The sequence below is a fragment of the Hyperolius riggenbachi genome, chromosome 7 (genome assembly GCF_040937935.1).
Source record: "Hyperolius riggenbachi isolate aHypRig1 chromosome 7, aHypRig1.pri, whole genome shotgun sequence".
Classification (NCBI taxonomy): domain Eukaryota; kingdom Metazoa; phylum Chordata; class Amphibia; order Anura; family Hyperoliidae; genus Hyperolius; species Hyperolius riggenbachi.
Window position 1 is genome coordinate 43,338,309 of NC_090652.1, and position 19,907 is coordinate 43,358,215.

The 19,907-nt window shown below is 46.4% G+C and overlaps 1 protein-coding gene across 4 annotated transcripts in view; it reads right to left on the reverse strand.

Annotated features, from left to right (window-relative positions):
* Positions 1–19,907, reverse strand: part of LOC137524284 (complement factor H-like) — a 340,451-nt gene that overhangs the window by 147,686 nt on the left and 172,858 nt on the right. For all 4 annotated transcript variants that reach the window (XR_011022650.1, XM_068243963.1, XM_068243965.1 and 1 more), the window contains one exon: positions 12,459–12,623. Coding sequence is in view for 3 of the 4 variants with exons in the window: in XM_068243963.1 (XP_068100064.1) it covers positions 12,459–12,623 (165 nt within the window). In the remaining variant the exon portion in view is untranslated. The remainder of the gene's footprint in view (positions 1–12,458; positions 12,624–19,907) is intronic.

Sequence of the window (19,907 nt, forward strand, 5' to 3'; positions counted from 1 at the left end):
TAGGATATTTTGGTGAGCGCAGCTCAGCAAGTTACACTACTTATGTAGAATGAAGGGAGATAGTTTGATCTCTGCTAGGCAATAGGCATTAGCAAGTTATGGTGCGTTACCAATATGCACAAGTCAGAGTGACATACTACAGATGGATATCCCTGTACATTGCCATTAATTTACTCATGAGTGGGTTGCGGAGCTGGCCAAATCCACCTTGAGGTGATTGGTGCATTTACACTCTAGTGGTCCTATACTGTTTTTATAGCTAGCCAATAAAAATACTGTATATATTTTTAGATTTTCGGGAAGGGTTTTAAAGAGGAACTGTAATGAAAATAACGTTATGAATAACATTGCTTATTTTTTACATTCTTAATACAATACAATAATAATACAATAACATTTATATAGCGCTTTTCTCCCATAGGACTCAAATCTCTCAGATTCAGTAATTAGTAGGATGAAGTATTCACACAACAAAAGTTATATTTCCGCAAATGCCAAACTGAACAGGTGTGTTTTCAGTCTGGATTTAAACACGTCCAGGGATGGAGCTGTCCTGATCTGTTGAGGTAAGGAGTTCCAAAACGTAGGGGCAGCATGACAGAAGGGTCTGGGACCAAAAGTTTCCAAGTGGACTCTGGGTATGACTAGATTATTAGAACCTGTTGATCTGAGAATGTGGGGATTGCTACAGTGGGGCAACTCTACATGTTTTATGTAGAGTTGCCCCACTGTAAAATCTTTCCTCTCCCTGATTTACATTCTAAATTTTATCATATGTGGTGACATCCTTATTCCTGTAAGGTGTGCATAGAACTCTCTGTAGACAAACATTCCACATAGGGAGATACTGCCTGCTTATTTGGCAGTTGGAAACAGACGTTCTTTCCCAAAATCCAACGAGGTTCAGACAAGAAACTGTCAGGACCTTGGTCATGACATCACACTGTGGGAGGGGTTTCACCACAATATCAGTCACTGACTGACTCTAAGAGCAGCACTGCACTAACTATCTGTAGTAAATGAAGCTAACACAGTAGTAGTACTCTCTCTAACAACTAACTACACACAATATAAGACTAGTAGTGTACAGTAATCTAATCCCTAATAACCTACAAGCTATAGTGTAGCTAAGGCTGGCCGCAGGCCTAGCCTGTGCACACAGAAGGCCCTAACCTAGCCTAGCAGCTGTAGCACTGAGTCTGACTGTCACACTGACTAAAATCAAAATACAAGCTACAAAACTAAAAAACAATAAAATAATGGTGTAGTACAGGGGTTTAGGAGCAAAAACATTAGGTTTAGCACAGTAGTGCAGCACTTGCTTAGCCAAACAGCACTGGAGATGTCTCTCAGTGATCAGGCACAAGCAAGGACGAGATTCTCATCATGGTACCCGCCTTATATACAGGAGGGGCTGGTCAGGGTCCCCCTCTGTGATTGGTTGCTAGGGCTTCCGCTGGGAGCCCTCTGATTGGCTCAATGACGTCAATAGACGTCATCTCCGTGGTTATGCTATCCGGATCCGGGTACCCGAATTAAGTATTCGGACTGCTTTCCGGATACCTAATATGTATCTGGATTCGCTCGGATAGTGCATTCTGGATTTGACCAGCTATCCGGAATGCGTATCTGAGGCCGATAGCAGAAAAAGTTTGGATAATCCGGGTATTTCGGGTATCTGGAATTGGGATGAGCACCTGTAACAACCACAGATCTGGCGGCTGCAGTGCTGACACACAGGGGGTGTCTGCAGCCGCCTGCCTCCCTGGCTCTCAAGTACTTTCCGTTCCTTTGGCATCTAGCACGCCAGGAACGGTATTATCTCCAGCTCACAGAGTTTCTGTCTCGCGTGGGCGCGCGCGGAGACAGGATCTTCATGCAGGCAGAAGGCAAGTCAGCTGACCTGCCGGTCGGCTGACGTCAGGGATGACTCTCACCGCTCGGATTGGCGGAAATCCAAGGAGGGAGTGGCTGAGAGTCTCCCTTTGCTTCTTAAGCCTTCGTTTGGCACTTGTTCCCTGTCTGCTGTCGTGAATACATTGTGTTAGCGCTCAGACCTTAGACTAGTATCCGGTGTGCTTTGATCTGGGAGGAAACCAGGGATTTCACACAAGACTAGGATTATTGTCTATTATTGTTATATTATTGATTACCTGTGTATGATTCTGGCTATTCTCTGACTCTGCTACTGCTTATCGTTTCTGTACTTCTGCCTATCTGACTAGTTGCTGAACCTCTGTCTGATTACCGATTACTCTTCTGCCTCACGATTCTGTATTGATATCTACCTCTCTGTTGCTGAACCTCTGCCTGTTTACTGATTACTCTTCTGCCTCTCGATTCTGTATTGATACTTACCTCACAGTTGCCGAACCTTGCCTGTCTGACCTCTCTACTCACCAGTGGGCCCATGCCACTGGTGAGGTGTTTCTCCTCACCAGCTCCTCTGGTGAGGCCTTCTCCTAAAGTGATTTATAGTACCTTTCCAGCTCCTCTGGAAAGGTCTGGTCAAACTATACAGTCACTTCCATGATAGTTCCTTACCAGCTCCTCTGGTAAAGTTTCACCAAACTATACAGTTATTGTTACTGATATACCTTACCAGCTCCTCTGGTAAGGCCACGCCAAACTATTTTATCCCTTACTGTTTGTAAAACATTGTTGTGCACAAAATAAAGCGATCAGTACGTAACGTAAATTGTAATATATTTTATCCCTTACTGTTTCTAAAACATTATTCTACACACAATACAGTGATCACTAAGGAGGGTCTTAGGTTTAGGCACCACCAGGGGGTCTTAGGTTTAGGCACCATCAGGGGAGTATTAGGTTTAGGCACCACCAGGGGGGTCTTAGGTTTAGGCACCACCAGGGGGGTCTTGGGTTTAGGCACCACCAGGGGGGTCTTAGGTTTAGGCACCACCAGGGGGTCTTAGGTTTAGGCACCAATACGGGGGTCTAGGGGTTAGGGGTAGGTACAGGGAGGGTTACTTACAAATTTTTTTTTAAACGTTATTATGCATTTCAGTTTTTAAACAGAAGATTAACGTTTTCACAATTGCCGATTTCATGCACATTATTTAAAGATTTATAACTTTATAAAACATTATTTATAAACAAAATACAGTACAATATATTTTTAACCACTTGAGGACCACAGTCTTTTCACCCCTTAAGGACCAGACCCTTTTTTTTCCATTCAGACCACTGCAGCTTTCACGGTTTATTGCTCGGTCATACAACCTACCACCTAAATGAATTTTACCTCCTTTTCTTGTCACTAATACAGCTTTCTTTTGGTGCTATTTGATTGCTGCTGCGAGTCTTACTTTTCATTATATTCATCAAAAAAGACATGAATTTTGTCAAAAAAATGACTTTTTTAACTTTCTGTGCTGACATTTTTCAAATAAAGTAAAATTTCCTATACATTTGAGCGCGAAAGTTATTCTGCTACATGTCTTTGATAAAAAAAAACATTCAGTGTATATTTATTGGATTGGGTAAAAGTTATAGTGTTTACAAACTATGGTGCCAAAAGTGAATTTTCCCATTTTCAAGCATCTCTGACTTTTCTGACTCCCTGTCATGTTTCATGAGGTGCTAAAATTCCAGGATAGTATAAATACCCCCCAAATGACCCCATTTTGGAAAGAAGACATCCCAAAGTATTCAGTGAGAGGAATGGTGAGTTAATAGAAGATTTTATTTTTTGTCACAAGTTAGCGGAAAATGACACTTTGTGACAAAAAAAAAAACAAACGTTTCCATTTCTTCTAACTTGCGACAAAAAAAAAATGAAATCTGCCATGGACTCACTATGCTCCTCTCTGAATACCTTGAAGTGTCTATTTTCCAAAATGGGGTCATTTGTGGGGTGTGTTCACTGTCCTGGCATTTTGGGGGGTGCCTAATTGTAAGCACCCCTGTAGAGCCTAAAGATGCTCATTGGACTTTGGGCCCCTTAGCGCAGTTAGGCTGCAGAAAAGTGCCACACATGTGGTATTGCCGTACTCAAGAGAAGTAGTATAATGTGTTTTGGGGTGTATTTTTACACATACCCATGCTGGGTGGGAGAAATATCTCCGTAAATGACAATTTTTTATTTTTTTTTACACACAATTGTTTATTTACAGAGATATTTCTCCCACTCAGCATGGGTATGTGTAAAAATACACCCCAAAACACATTATACTACTTCTCCTGAGTATGGCGATACCACATGTGTGGCACTTTTTTGCACCCTAAGTGCGCTAAGGGGCCCAAAGTCCAATGAGTACTTTTAGGATTTCACAGGTCATTTTGCGACATTTGGTTTCAAGACTACTCCTCACGGTTTAGGGCCCCTAAAATGCCAGGGCAGTATAGGAACCCCACAAATGACCCCATTTTAGAAAGAAGACACCCCAGGGTATTCCGTTAGGAGTATGGTGAGTTCATAGAAGATTTTTTTTTGTCACAAGTTAGCGGAAATTGATTTTAATTGTGTTTTTCACAAAGTGTCATTTTCCGCTAACTTGTGACAAAAAATATAATCTTCTATGAACTCCCCATACTCCTAACGGAATACCTTGGGGTGTCTTCTTTCTAAAATTGGGTCATTTGTGGGGTTCCTATACTGCCCTGGCATTTTAGGGGCCCTAAACCGTGAGGAGTAGTCTTGAAACCAAATGTCGCAAAATTACCTGTGAAATCCTAAAGGTACTCATTGGACTTTGGAAATTAAATACATTTTTACACATACCCGTGCTGGGTGGGAGAAATCTCTCTGTAAATGGACAATTGTGTTTAAAAAAAATCAAAAATGTGTCAATTACAGAGATATTTCTCCCACCCAGCATGGTTATATGTAAAAATACATCACAAAACACATTATACTACTTCTCCTGAGTACGGCGGTACCACATGTGTGACACTTTTTTGCACCCTAACTGCGCTAAGGGGCCCAAAGTCCAATGAGTACCTTTAGGATCTCAAGGGTCATTTTGCGGCATTTGGTTTCCAGACTACTCCTCACGGTTTAGGGCCCCTAAAATGCCAGGGCAGTATAGGAACCCTACAAGTGACCCCATTTTAGAAAGAAGACACCCCAAGGTATTCCGTTAGGTGTATGGTGAGTTCATAGAAGATTTGTTTTTTGTCACAAGTTAGCGGAAAATGACACTTTGTGAAAAAAAAAACAATACAAATCAATTTCCGCTAACTTGTGACAAAAAATAAAATCTTCTATGAACTCATCATACACCTAACAGAATACCTTGGGGTGTCTTCTTTCTAAAATGGGGTCACTTGTGGGGTTCCTATACTGCCCTGGCATTTTAGGGGCCCTAAACCGTGAGGAGTAGTCTAGAAACCAAGTGCCGCAAACTGACCCTTGAAATCCTAAAGGTACTCATTGGACTTTGGGCCCCTTAGCGCAGTTAGGGTGCAAAAAAGTGTCACACATGTGGTACCGCCGTACTCAGAAGTAGTATAATGTGTTTTGTGGTGTATTTTTACATATAACCATGCTGGGTGGGAGAAATATCTCTGTAAATGACACATTTTTAAATTTTTTTAAACACAATTGTCCATTTACAGAGAGATTTCTCCCACCCAGCATGGGTATGTGTAAAAATACACCACAAAACACATTATACTACTTCTCCTGAGTACGGCGATACCAGTGGTAGAGTTGGGCCGAACGGTTCGCCTGCGAACGGTTCCAGGCGAACTTTGGGGGTTCGCGTTCGCCTGCATCAGGCGAACTTTTGCGGAAGTTTGATTCGCCCCATAATGCTGTATTGAGCAAAATTTTTAGCCTCCATTTCACTGTCAGCAGACATGTTATTGTCAAACACACTGCTTGAGAACCCGCCCTTCAAGCTAGGTCCTTTATACCATTTGACTCAGTTGTCTGCCTACACTAATTAATTATGGGACAGCTGGTACACACTCTGCTAGGGAGATTTTAATTCCTCCCTCCTCCCTCCTCCCCTTCTACCGGAGGGAGGAGGGTCTCTTCTGCCAGGGAATTATACTATTTTAAAAACCAGTGTACATCATACCATAGCTGGTACATCATACCATAGCTGGTAATACATACATGAGTATACATCATACCATAGCTGGAAATCGAACCCAGATCTCACTGTGTGGTGGACACGTCACCCTAAGCACTGTACCACTACAGAAGTAAGTGAGGCTAGCCTAAAATTTAACATTTATGCTCAATGCAATAGAACCATTAGGTTGCTTAAAGGAGAACTGTAGTGAGAGGTATATGGAGGCTGCCATATTGATTTCCTTTTAAGCTATACCAGTTGCCTGGCAGCCCTGCTGATCTATTTGGCTGCAGTAGTGTGAATCACACCAGAAACAAGCATGCAGCTAATCTTGTCAGATCTTACAAAAATGTCAAACACCAGATCTGCTGCATGCTTGTTCAGGGTCTAGGGCTAAAAGTATTGGAGGCAGAGGATCTGCAGGATAGCCAGGTAACTGGTATTGCTTAAAAGGAAATCAATATGGCAGCCTCCATATACCTCTCACTACAGTTCTCCTTTAAGCAACCTAATGGTTCTATTGCATTGAGCATAAATGTTAAATTTTAGGCTAGCTTCACTTACTTCTGTAGTGGTACAGTGCTTAGGGTGACGTGCCCACCACACAGTGAGATCTGGGGTCGATTCCCAGCTATGGTATGATCTGGTATTTGACATTTTTGTAAGATCTGACAAGATAAGCTGCATACTTGTTTCTGGTGTGATTCACACTACTGCAGCCAAATAGATCAGCAGGGCTGCCAGGCAACTGGTATAGCTTAAAAGGAAATCAATATGGCAGCCTCCATATACCTCTCACTACAGTTCTCCTTTAAGCAACCTAATGGTTCTATTGCATTGAGCATAAATGTCAAATTTTAGGCTAGCTTCACTTACTTCTGTAGTGGTACAGTGCTTAGGGTGACATGCCCACCACACAGTGAGATCTGGGTTCGATTCCCAGCTATGGTATGATCTGGTGTTTGACATTTTTGTAAGATCTGACAAGATTAGCTGCATGCTTGTTTCTGGTGTGATTCACACTACTGCAGCCAAATAGATCAGCAGGGCTGCCAGGCAACTGGTATAGCTTAAAAGGAAATCAATATGACAGCCTCCATATACCTCTCACTACAGTTCTCCTTTAAGCAACCTAATGGTTCTATTGCATTGAGCATAAATGTTAAATTTTAGGCTAGCTTCACTTACTTCTGTAGTGGTACAGTGCTTAGGGTGACATGCCCACCACACAGTGAGATCTGGGTTCGATTCCCAGCTATGGTATGATCTGGTGTTTGACATTTTTGTAAGATCTGACAAGATTAGCTGCATGCTTGTTTCTGGTGTGATTCACACTACTGCAGCCAAATAGATCAGCAGGGCTGCCAGGCAACTGGTATAGCTTAAAAGGAAATCAATATGACAGCCTCCATATACCTCTCACTACAGTTCTCCTTTAAGCAACCTAATGGTTCTATTGCATTGAGCATAAATGTTAAATTTTAGGCTAGTTTCACTTACTTCTGTAGTGGTACAGTGCTTAGGGTGACGTGTCCACCACACAGTGAGATCTGGGTTTGATTTCCAGCTATGGTATGATGTATACTCATGTATGTATTCCCAGCTATGGTATGATGTACCAGCTATGGTATGATGTATACTGGTTTTTAAAATAGTATAATTCCCTGGCAGAAGAGACCCTCCTCCCTCTGGTAGGAGGTAGAAGGGTAGAAGAGGAGGTGGGAGGAATTAAAATCTCCCTAGCAGAGTGTATAGCAGCTGTCCCATAACTAATTAGTGTAGGTAGGCAAATGGTATAAAGGACCTTGCTTGGAGGAGGAGGTGGGTGGGTCTTCCAGCAGTGATATGTATTTCACTCAATTAGGTGTGGCTCCAGGTATTAGAGCTTTTGAAACATGTTTTCTATCATTTTTCCAGTTGATAGAATGTTTTAAAACTTTGAAAGTTCGCCTCCCCATTGAAGTCTATGGCGGTTCGCGAACTTTTTCGCGAACCGAAGCTTTCGCGGAAGTTCGCGAACAGGGTTCGCGAACCTAAAATCGGAGGTTCGGCCCAACTCTAGATACCACATGTGTGACACTTTTTGCAGCCTAGGTGCGCTAAGGGGCCCAACGTCCTATTCACAGGTCATTTTGAGGCATTTGTTTTCTAGACTACTCCTCACGGTTAAGGGCCCCTAAAATGCCAGGGCAATATAGGAACCCCACAAGTGACCCCATTTTAGAAAGAAGACACCCAAAGGTATTCCGTTAGGTGTATGGTGAGTTCATAAAAGATTTTATTTTTTGTCACAAGTTAGTGAAAAATGACACTTTGTGAAAAAAACAATAAAAATCAATTTCCGCTAACTGTTGACAAAAAATAAAATCTTCTATGAACTCGTCATACACCTAACAGAATACCTTGGGGTGTCTTTTTTTCTAAAACGGGGTCACTTGTGGGGTTCCTATACTGCCCTGGCATTTTACAGGCCCAAAACCGTGAGTAGTCGGGAAACCAAATTTCTCAAAATGACTGTTCAGGGGTATAAGCATCTGCAAATTTTGATGACAGGTGGTCTATGAGGGGGCACATTTTGTGGAACTGGGTGGTCTATGAGGGGGCAAATTTTGTGGAACCGGTCATAAGCAGGGTGGCCTCTTAGATGACAGGTTGTATTGGGCCTGATCTGATAGTTAGGAGTGCTAGGGGGGTGACAGGAGGTGATTGATGGGTGTCTCAGGGGGTGGTTAGAGGGGAAAATAAATGCAATCAATGCACTGGGGAGGCGATCGGAAGGGGGTCTGAGGGTTTGGCTGAGTGATCAAGAGCCCACACGGGTCAAATTAGGGCCTGATCTGATGGGTAGGTGTGTTAGGGGGTGACAGGTGGTGACAGGAGGTGATTGATGGGTGTCTCAAGGTGTAATTAGAGGGGGGAAATAGATGCAAGCAATGCACTGGCGAGGTGATTAGGGCTGGGGTCTGAGGGTGTGGGCGTGTGATTGGGTGCCCTAAGGGCAGATAGGGGTCTAATCTGATGGGTAGCAGTGACAGGGGCTGATTGATGGGTGATCAGTGGGTGATTAGATGGCAGAACAGATGTAAACAATGCACTTTAGAGGTGATCTGAGGGTAGGTCTGGGGCAATCTGATGGTGTGGGTGGGTGATCAGATTGCCCGCAAGGGGCAGGTTAGGGGCTGATTGATGGGTAGCAGTGACAGGGGGTGATTGATGGGTGGCAGTGACAGGGGGTGATTGACAGGTGATTGACAGGTGATCAGTGGGTTATTACAGGGAAGAACAGATGTAAATATTGCACTGGCGAATTGATAAGGGGGGTCTGAGGGCAATCTGAGCGTGTGGCCTGAACAGTGACAGGTGGTGATAGGGGGTGATTGATGGGTAATTAGTGGGTGTTTAGAGGAGAGAACAGATGTAAACACTGCACTTGGTATGTGATCTGATGTCGGATCTGCAGGCGATCTATTGGTGTGGGTGGGTGATCAGATTGCCCGCAAGGGGCAGGTTAGGGGCTGATTGATGGGTGGCAGTGACAGGGGGTGATTGATGGGTGGCAGTGACAGTGGGTGATTGATGGGTGGCAGTGACAGGGGGGGATTGATGGGTGATTGATAGGTGATTGACAGGTGATTGACAGGTGATCAGTGGGTTATTACAGGGAAGAACAGATGTAAATAATGCACTGGCGAATTGATAAGGGGGGTCTGAGGGCAATCTGAGCGTGTGGGCGGGTGATTGGGTGCCCGCAAAGGGCAGATTAGGGTCTAATCTGATGGGTAACAGTGACAGGTGGTGATAGGGGGTGATTGATGGGTAATTAGTGGGTGTTTAGGGTAGAGAACAGATGTAAACACTGCACTTGGGAGGTGATCTGACATCGGATCTGCGGGCGATCTATTGGTGTGGGTGAGTGATCAGATTGCCCGCAAGGGGCAGGTTAGGGGCTGATTGATGGGTGGCAGTGACAGGGGGTGATTGATGGGTGGCAGTGACAGGGGGTGATTGATTGACAGGTGATTGACAGGTGATCAGTGGGTTATTACAGGGAAGAACAGATGTAAATATTGCACTGGCGAATTGATAAGGGGGGGTCCGAAGGCAATCTGAGCGTGTAGGCGGGTGATTGGGTGCCCGCAAGGGGCAGATTAGGGTCTGATCTGATGGGTAACAGTGACAGGTGGTGATAGTGGGTGATTGATGGGTGATTGATGGGTAATTAGTGGGTGTTTAGAGTAGAGAACAGATGTAAACACTGCGCTTGGGAGGTGATCTGATGTCGGATCTGCAGGCGATCTATTGGTGTGGGTGGGTGATCAGATTGCCCACAAGGGGCAGGTTAGGGGCTGATTGATGGGTGGCAGTGACAGGGGGTGATTGATGGGTGATTGATGGGTGATTGATGGGTGATTGACAGGTGATTGGCAGGTGATTGGCAGGTGATCAGGGGGGATAGATGCATACAGTACCCAGGGGGGGGGTCTGGGGGAGGGTCTGGGGAGAATCTGAGGGGTGGGGGGTGATCAGGAGGGAGCAGAGGGCAGATTAGGGTTAAAAAAATAGCGTTTATAGATAGTGACAGGGAGTGATTGATGGGTGATTAGGGGGTGATTGGGTGCAAACAGGGGTCTGGGGGTGGGCAGGGGGGGGGGGGTCTGAGGGGTGCTATGGGTGATCAGAGGGAAGGGGGGGCAGGATCAGTGTGCTTGGTTCAGACTAGGGTGGCTGCAGCCTGCCCTGGTGGTCCCTCGGACACTGGGACCACCAGGGCAGGAGGCAGCCAGTATAATAGGCTTTGTATTCATTACAAAGCCTATTATACTGTTTACATGCGGCGATCCGGGTGCTAGTAACCCGCCGGCGGGTTACAGCGTGAGGGGGCGGAGCCAGTCGCCGGCGGCTGATCGCGTCACGAATGACGCGATCGCCGCATAACCACGCCCGCAGCCGCCCCCGCCGATTGGCGTATTGCGGTCGTTTAGGCCCGGACTTTGCCGCCGCCCATCGGCTGGGGGCGGTCCTTAAGTGGTTAAACGTTATCCATGCTTATCGTTTAAAACCCCACACCCTTTTTTCCCAGCGCCTCTTTTTTATGTACTCCCTCTGGTGTGGGTTCATTGTACTTCTTTGGTTTGCTCTGTTACTGTTAGTACCTTTCCAGACCCTCTGGAAAGGTCAGGTCAAACTACTCAGTTTCCAGTTCTGTTTGTACCCTGCTAGCCCTACCTGTTTGAGTTATGGTTGCATCAAGCACTACTCACACTACACCCTTGTAGCTATACCAGCATTATTGGTGATTCTGCAGATCACCACATAATCAGGTATAGCGTCTGCATTATTGGTAATTCTGAAGATCACCATATAATTAGACATCTGAGTTGCTACACCCAACCGTTACAGCACCACTGTTCATGCACAACAGTCTGCATAGTTGGCTCAAAATTGTACATACATGCCCAACTACTAGGCCACCTATAAGACAGCAATAACACTACCATATATTGTTAAAACAGAAGAAATAAGTTATCAAATAAACGTCACTGAGCGAGGGATGGGCCTATGAATATTAACCTATTAGCACACTCTGCTGCAGGTTAATATGAAAGAGGGAATAGTGTGGTGGTGATCCTGTGGCAGACTCCGCTGTCATCAAATTAATACATGGCAACAGTGTAAAATCAGCTTAAATTGCGTTAAAGGGCTCTAGTACAGCATTTGCTCTACTTATTTATGCTGTCAGTCAGCCTGGATCGTACATCTACCTTAAACATTTATTTTACCATATATACAGAGAAAAAAAATGACTGCATTTAAATGCGTCTATGTTTGAAGTCACAACTTATCTAATACTAAAGAGTGTATGATATGCTTTTACAGGGTTTCATTTCCAAGTTACTCCAGTTTAGATAATGTTGCTTCAATTAAAATTACAATGTATTCAAGTCTGTTAAACCGTCATGGAACTGTGAAGCTGAAACTCACAGATTAGGTAGAACTGCTGCTCTCGAGCGGTACAAGGCAATCTTCTGACAATGGCCCCAATTCACACTAGTGATAATATGGCAGGTGAAAACATGTCACCACACATAAATCAGTATTTTAAAGGACACCCAAAGCGAAAATAAACTAATGAAATAAGTGATTGTATCTATCTTCCTTCTCCAAAAAATGAATAATTAATAAAGACAGGAGATCATTTAGTGAATTTTTTGCCAATATGTGTAAGTAAGGGTGCACTATCCGTGCATGTGCCGCAAAAAGGGACCTCACGTAGGTGGAGACACCACTGCTATATGGACATTTTGCCTCTACATTTTACATAACAGTAACATTCCTGAGAAGTGCAATACATTTTTGTTTCAAGTATTGTTATTAATGTGTATGTGATCGCAATACAAAAAAAAAAAAATTCACCTTCAGGACAGAAGCCCCATTTACCATCTTTATAATCACTGGTTGTGGCACACCACAGCTTGCCGTCATTCTGTCCATCTCTAGTGCATGAGTAATGGTGAATATTCCTATTCATAAAAGGAAAAACACATGGTGCACCATCGGCATTTCCTCCTGTGGTTTGTACTATGCAAAAAAAATAAATGAAGTAAATTACATTTCATTACATCTCATAAATGCACACAGTAATTAGTTTAATTAATATATCACATATCGGTGCTTCATTATTTTATGCTGACAAAGTAAACATCTATCTCTTATGGTCTTCACCATTGTGACACGTTGCCCCTTGTAACACTGTTGCACTTTATGTGTATTGTATGTTTATTCCCCTGACAAAGCCATTACATTAGATGGGCGAAACATGCTTGGTTTTTGGTCAAATGTATTGTTGTGTTTAAGATATGGAGGGGCAGCCTATTAGGGAATTGTGGCGTGCCAATTACATTGCTCTACTTAAGTAGAATGAAGGGAGATAGTTTGATCTCCGCTAGACATTAGCAAGTTATGGTGCGTTACCAATATGTACATGTCAGAGTGACATTGTAATGATCAGTGGTACTCTGCTGATCAGAGTGAGCTAAAACAGACTGGTTAGTAATACAACAGTAATAAGTATAACAAAATGTCAGTATTTTAATAAAGGTGTGATCACACGTGTTTAAGTGCACAGTAGCTCAGGAGTACTCCTAAGTGAAAACCCCCTGGCTGTGGGGACTACCACTAATCCTAGAGAGGTTGTACAAGCAGGGTGGGTAACTGATTGGTCAGGTCACAGTACAAAATCGGTAGGCAGAATCGTAGTCAGAGTATAGCCGAGGTCGGCAACAATCAGATATGCAGAGGTACAGAATCAGAGGGCAAGGACAGAGTCGAGGTCGGCAGCAAGACAGATAGGCTGAGTACAGAATTGTGAGGCAAAAGGATAGTCAGAAGTTCAGGCAAGGTACATACACAAAAAGGCAACAATAACAGTTATAATTATAGCTATTAATAAGATCCTAAGCTATGTGTGAAATCCCCGGGGTCCTGCCGGATCAAAGCACACTAGGAACTAACTAAGGTCTGAGAGCTTAACCGCAAAGTTTCAGCAACAGCAGACAACGATGAACTGAAAGCCCGGGTCTTAAATGCAAAAGGTAATGCCCGCGGCTCCGCCCACTCGCCTCAACCAATCAGACGGCAAAGGGTCAGACCAGAGTTGTCAGCTGACCCCGGCCGGTCAGCTGACTTTCCTCCTCAACGCATAAAGGTCCTGTCTCTGGGTGCGCGCGTGCGCCCTTCTGTTTTGATGCACCCTGGAGAGACCTGACCTGGTGGGAAGCGATGACGAGGAGAATCCACCGTGACGTCAGACACGAGAGCGGCGTGCCATTCATTTACTCATAAGTGGGTTATGGAGCTGGCCAAATCCACCTTGAGGTGATTGGTGCATTTACACTCTAATGGTCCTATACTGTTTTTATAGCTAGCCAATAAAAATATTGTAATGATCAGTGGCGTATCTGATGATCAGAACGTGCTCTATCAGAACAGTAGTCAGCACTGTATTCAGAGTGTGACCACACGTGTATTAGTGCACAGCAACACTAGGAGTACTCCTTCAGCGATAGCCTTTAGGTGGCTGGGACTATCACTAGTAAGAGAGTGGCCATACAAGCAAAGTCGGTAACAGGTCAGTCAGCAGAGGTACATAATCATCAGACAAAATCATAGTAAGTAAACAGGCCGAGGTCGGTAACAGATCAGATGGGTGAAAGTACAGAATCAGCATGCAAAATCAGAGTAGAGGTCGGGTCGAGGTTGGCAGCAGATCAGGTTGGCAAGGTACAGAATCGAGAGGCAGAGAGGGTAATCAAAAGTTCAGGCAAAGAGTCATACACAGAAAGGGGGGGGGGGGGGGAAGGAATCCGTATAAGCAGCTGGTTTCAGTAATGAAACGTGAAAGGACTTCACGCTCTTCATAGTGGAGGGCAAAGCGACCCTATATGTCACCTCATTGATTTTTTCAGTGATAGGGTATGGACCCTACTTGGGCCCTAGTCTAACGGATGGCTGTCTTAGCGCAATATGACGTGTGGAGACCCAGGCATGATCCCCTGGTAGTGTTGGGCGAACAGTGTTCGCCACTGTTCGGGTTCTGCAGAACATCACCCTGTTCGGGTGATGTTCGAGTTCGGCCGAACACCTGACGGTGCTCGGCCAAACCGTTCGGCCATATGGCCGAACTAAGAGCGCATGGCCGAACGTTCCCCGAACGTTCGGCTAGCGCTGTGATTGGCCGAACGGGTCACGTGGTTCGGACCCGAACGCGCTCTGATTGGCCGAACTGTCACGTGGTTCGGGTAAATAAATACCCGAACCACGTCATATCTCCGCCATTTGTCTGTGGGTTTAGCTTTGGGTAGGCAGGCAGGGTAGTTCGCGCTCCAGCCACGCTAGCCAGGGTCCCCCCCAGTCATTGTGTGTCACTGCTGGGAACAGTAGTACACCGCTCGTTCAGCCACACTATATAGCATTCTGTGTACTGTTCTGTGTCTGCTGGGAACAGTAGTACACCGCTCGTTCAGCCACACTATATAGCATTCTGTGTACTGTTCTGTGTCTGCTGGGAACAGTAGTACACCGCTCGTTCAGCCACACTATATAGCATTCTGTGTACTGTTCTGTGTCTGCTGGGAACAGTAGTACACCGCTCGTTCAGCCACACTATATAGCATTCTGTGTACTGTTCTGTGTCTGCTGGGAACAGTAGTACACCGCTCGTTCAGCCACACTATATAGCATTCTGTGTACTGTTCTGTGTCTGCTGGGAACAGTAGTACACCGCTCGTTCAGCCACACTATATAGCATTCTGTGTACTGTTCTGTGTCTGCTGGGAATAGTGGTACACCGCTCGTTCAGCCACACTATATAGCATTCTGTGTACTGTTCTGTGTCTGCTGGGAACAGTAGTACACCGCTCGTTCAGCCACACTATATAGCATTCTGTGTACTGTTCTGTGTCTGCTGGGAATAGTGGTACACCGCTCGTTCAGCCACACTATATAGCATTCTGTGTACTGTTCTGTGTCTGCTGGGAACAGTAGTACACCGCTCGTTCAGCCACATTATATAGCATTCTGTGTACTGTTCTGTGTCTGCTGGGAACAGTAGTACACCGCTCGTTCAGCCACACTATATAGCATTCTGTGTACTGTTCTGTGTCTGCTGGGAACAGTAGTACACCGCTCGTTCAGCCACACTATATAGCATTCTGTGTACTGTTCTGTGTCTGCTGGGAACAGTAGTACACCGCTCGTTCAGCCACACTATATAGCATTCTGTGTACTGTTCTGTGTCTGCTGGGAACAGTAGTACACCGCTCGTTCAGCCACACTATATAGCATTCTGTGTACTGTTCTGTGTCTGCTGGGAACAGTAGTACACCGCTCGTTCAGCCACACTATATAGCATTCTGTGTACTGTTCTGTGTCTGCTGGGAACAGTAGTACACCGCTCGTTCAGCCACACTATATAGCATTCTGTGTACTGTTCTGTGTCTGCTGGGAACAGTAGTACACCGCTCGTTCAGCCACACTATATAGCATTCTGTGTACTGTTCTGTGTCTGCTGGGAACAGTAGTACACCGCTCGTTCAGCCACACTATATAGCATTCTGTGTACTGTTCTGTGTCTGCTGGGAACAGTAGTACACCGCTCGTTCAGCCACACTATATAGCATTCTGTGTACTGTTCTGTGTCTGCTGGGAATAGTGGTACACCGCTCGTTCGCCACTGTATAGCATTGTGCTCTGTGTCGCTGCTGGGAATAGTGGTACACCGCTCACCCGTCACTGTATAGCATTGTGCTCTGTGTCGCTGCTGGGAATAGTGGTACTGTATAGCATTTCTGTACTGCCACTGTACTGCTGCCAGTCAGCGTGTACTGTAAGGATAAGTGAAATGAGGAAGAAATCCAGTGAAAGAGGGAGGGGCAAGGGAAGAGGTGTTTCCCTTGACGGTTCACGTACAGGCCACAGGGGAGCACCCAAGAAAACCCACTCAATACCGCCCATGTTGTCCAGGACAACAACCCTCACAAATCCAAAAGAACAGGACCAGATAATTACTTGGATGACCTCTCAAGCGTCCAGCAGTGGGTTAAGCAGCACCAGCACATCACGCACGAGGTCCGAGTCCTCAGCCAGTTACAAGGAGCCAGTGGGCACAAAGCTGACACAACCGGCAGCGACACCACGCACACAACTGCCAGATAACCAGTCCGATGAATTACCTCAGGACACAATGGGGTATTCGCAGGAGCTATTCCCAGCCCAACAAACTTCCACCTTTCAAAGGTCAATGGAGGAACAGCCAGAAATGTTGTGCCTGGATTCACAACCGTTAACTGTGGGAAATGCACCGCGCACTGAAATACAAGGCGAGTCCGAAGAGGACTCGGAAACCCAAATCCCAGAGCAATTTGGGCAGGAGGGGTTGCAATTGCAGGAGGTCGGCCGACAAGATCTGGAAGACGACGTTGGAGTGTGCTGCGCAGAGGTTGTTGTGGGGAGCTCTACTCCACGGCGGTGGCCCACAATGACATATGACGAGTTTGAGGAGATGGAAGAGGAGGGTATGGACAATGTGGACAGAGACCCAGATTTTGTTTGTGAACGAGAACATCGCCGTCGTAGCAGCAGCACAGATGAGTCTGTTGAAGAACACACTGCTGCACGAGTTCGCCTTGTGCCACAAGGTAGGCGGCGCGCAATTTCAGGCACCACAAGCGTGGAAGTTCAAGTGAGAGGCAAAAGAGGAGCAAACAGAAATCGCCAGCAAGGAGGCAGGTGCTCCAAAGTCTGGGCTTTCTTTGAAGACTGCACTGAGGATGTTACCATGGCGATTTGCAAGGTGTGCAAGACCCGCCTGAGCAGGGGGAAAAATATTAACAACCTCTCCACCACCAGCATGAGCCGTCACATGCTATCCAAACATCCCACTCTTTGGGCAAACGCGTCAGGACAGGGTACCAGAAACAACACTGCCTCCCTTGGGTTCACCAGACTCACCACCAGACCCGCCTCAGCAGCAGCAGTAGCCCAGCCATTGCGTGGTTCACAACATTCACAAACATCAGACGACGCTGACACTGTCACTTTCCGGAGTAGTGCTCTTGAGGTCTCCCAGTGTTCATCAAACACAACAACCAACAGCCCTTCCGTGTGCAGCGCTACGGTTCAGTTGTCTGTGTCTGAGATGTTTGAGCGCAAGAGGAAATTGCCAGCAAATGACCCCCGGGCCGTGGCAGTAACAGCCAGCATAGCCAAGCTTCTGGCCTGCGAAATGCTGCCATATCGATTGGTGGAGACAAACAGCTTCAAGGGCATGATGTCAGTGGCCATCCCACGTTACGTGGTTCCCAGCCGCTACCACTTTGCACGCTCTGCAGTGCCTGAGTTGCATGAGCACGTGGTCAGCAAAATAACCCGAAGCTTGAAGAATGCCGTTGCCTGCAAGGTTCACCTCACCACTGACACCTGGACGAGTGCGTTCGGCCAGGGTCGATACATCTCCCTTACCGCGCACTGGGTGAACCTTGTGGAGCCTGGCAGCGATTCCTCACCTGCTACGGCACGGGTGTTGCCCACGCCACAAACAGCTGCACCGCCGTCCCTCCCACTGGATAACAGCAGCACCTACCTCTCTGACTCCTTCTCCTCCAACGCATCTCAAAGCTGTACCTCATCCGGAAATGCTAACCCAGCAGCAGTAGGATCGTGGAAGCAGTGCAGCACAGCTGTTGGCATGCGTCAGCAAGCGTTGCTGAAGCTAATCTGCCTTGGGGATAAGCAGCACACAGGGGAGGAAATTTGGAGGGGAATAAAGGAACAGACGGATTTGTGGCTGGCACCGCTGGACCTGAAACCGGGCATGGTTGTGTGTGATAATGGGAGTAATCTCATTCGCGCTTTAAGGTTGGCTAAGCTGACACACATCCCTTGCCTGGCGCACGTGATGAACCTAGTAGTTCAGCGGTTCCTGAGGACATACCCAGGCGTGCCCGATCTGCTGTTGAAGGTGCGTCGAGTGTCCAAACATTGTAGAAATTCCAGTACTGCTTCGGGGGCACTCGCCAAGATGCAGGAGCGCTTCAATCTCCCCCACCATCGCTTGCTGTGTGATGTCCCTACGCGCTGGAATTCTACGCTGCACATGCTAGCCCGCTTTTGCGAGCAGAAGAGTGCAGTGGTCCAGTACATGACGGCGCAGTACCGAGGCGCATCCGGCCAGCTGCCAAGCTTCTGTGGATCCGATTGGGCCAACATGTTGGACCTCTGCCAAGTCCTCCAAAATTTTGAGCAATCCACGTTGCTTGTGAGCAGTGACAACTCTTCAGTCAGCATTACCATACCACTGCTGTGTTTACTGAAGAGGTCGATGTTAAAAATCAAGGAAACAGCTGTCATGATGCAACTGGGGGAATCTGAAGGAGAAAACGATCAGCGTGATGGTACCAACATCAGGCCATCCGCCTCAGGGAACGCTGGCCCCAGCAGCTATGACGAAGAAGAGGAGGAGGAACAGCTGGAGTTGGAGCAGGAATTTCATGCCACCACTGACGAGGGCCAGAGCGGTGCACGTTGGACTTCCACAATTCAACGCGAATGGTCAGCAGAAGCAGACCAGGAGGAAGGTGACGACTATGATGCATCACAACAACTATCACAACGCTCACAAGAGGATGATGAGGATTCTGGTAGGACTCTGGCACACATGGCTCAATTCAGTCACGTTCAATGCTAGACTGCATTGAACGTGACCCACGCATTGTGCGCATTCTGGACAACACCAATTACTGGGTTTATACCCTTCTGGATCCACGGTACAAACACAATGTTCCAAAACTGCTTGAAGAAAGAGTCAGACAGGTCAAAATGGAAGAATACCAGCAGGCCCTTGTGGAGACTTTAGAGAGGAGATTGACATCCTCCCCCTCCTCTAGCCAGTTGTACGCAGACAGACTGACTTCCGCAAACCCAGGACGACCAGGAGGGCAGCAAACAACGCAAGCCGCAGCTAGTACCCAAAAGGGAATGGTATCGGCAGTGTCCTTGGAGTGGGAAAATTTTCTGACACCCATGCAGCCGCAGCCCACTGAACAGCAAGCGTGCAGATCCACCTCCAACACCGATCGCCTGGAGAAGATGGTCAAGGACTACATGTCAGATGGCGTAGCTGTGTCGAACCATCCATCTGCACCCTTCAACTATTGGGTATCGAAGCTAGACACCTGGCACGAACTGGCAATGTACGCAATAGAGGTGCTGGCTTGCCCGGCAGCCAGCGTTATGTCGGAACGCTGTTTCAGTGCTGCCGGAGGCATCGTCACAGATCGGCGTATCCGCCTCTCTACAGAAAATGCA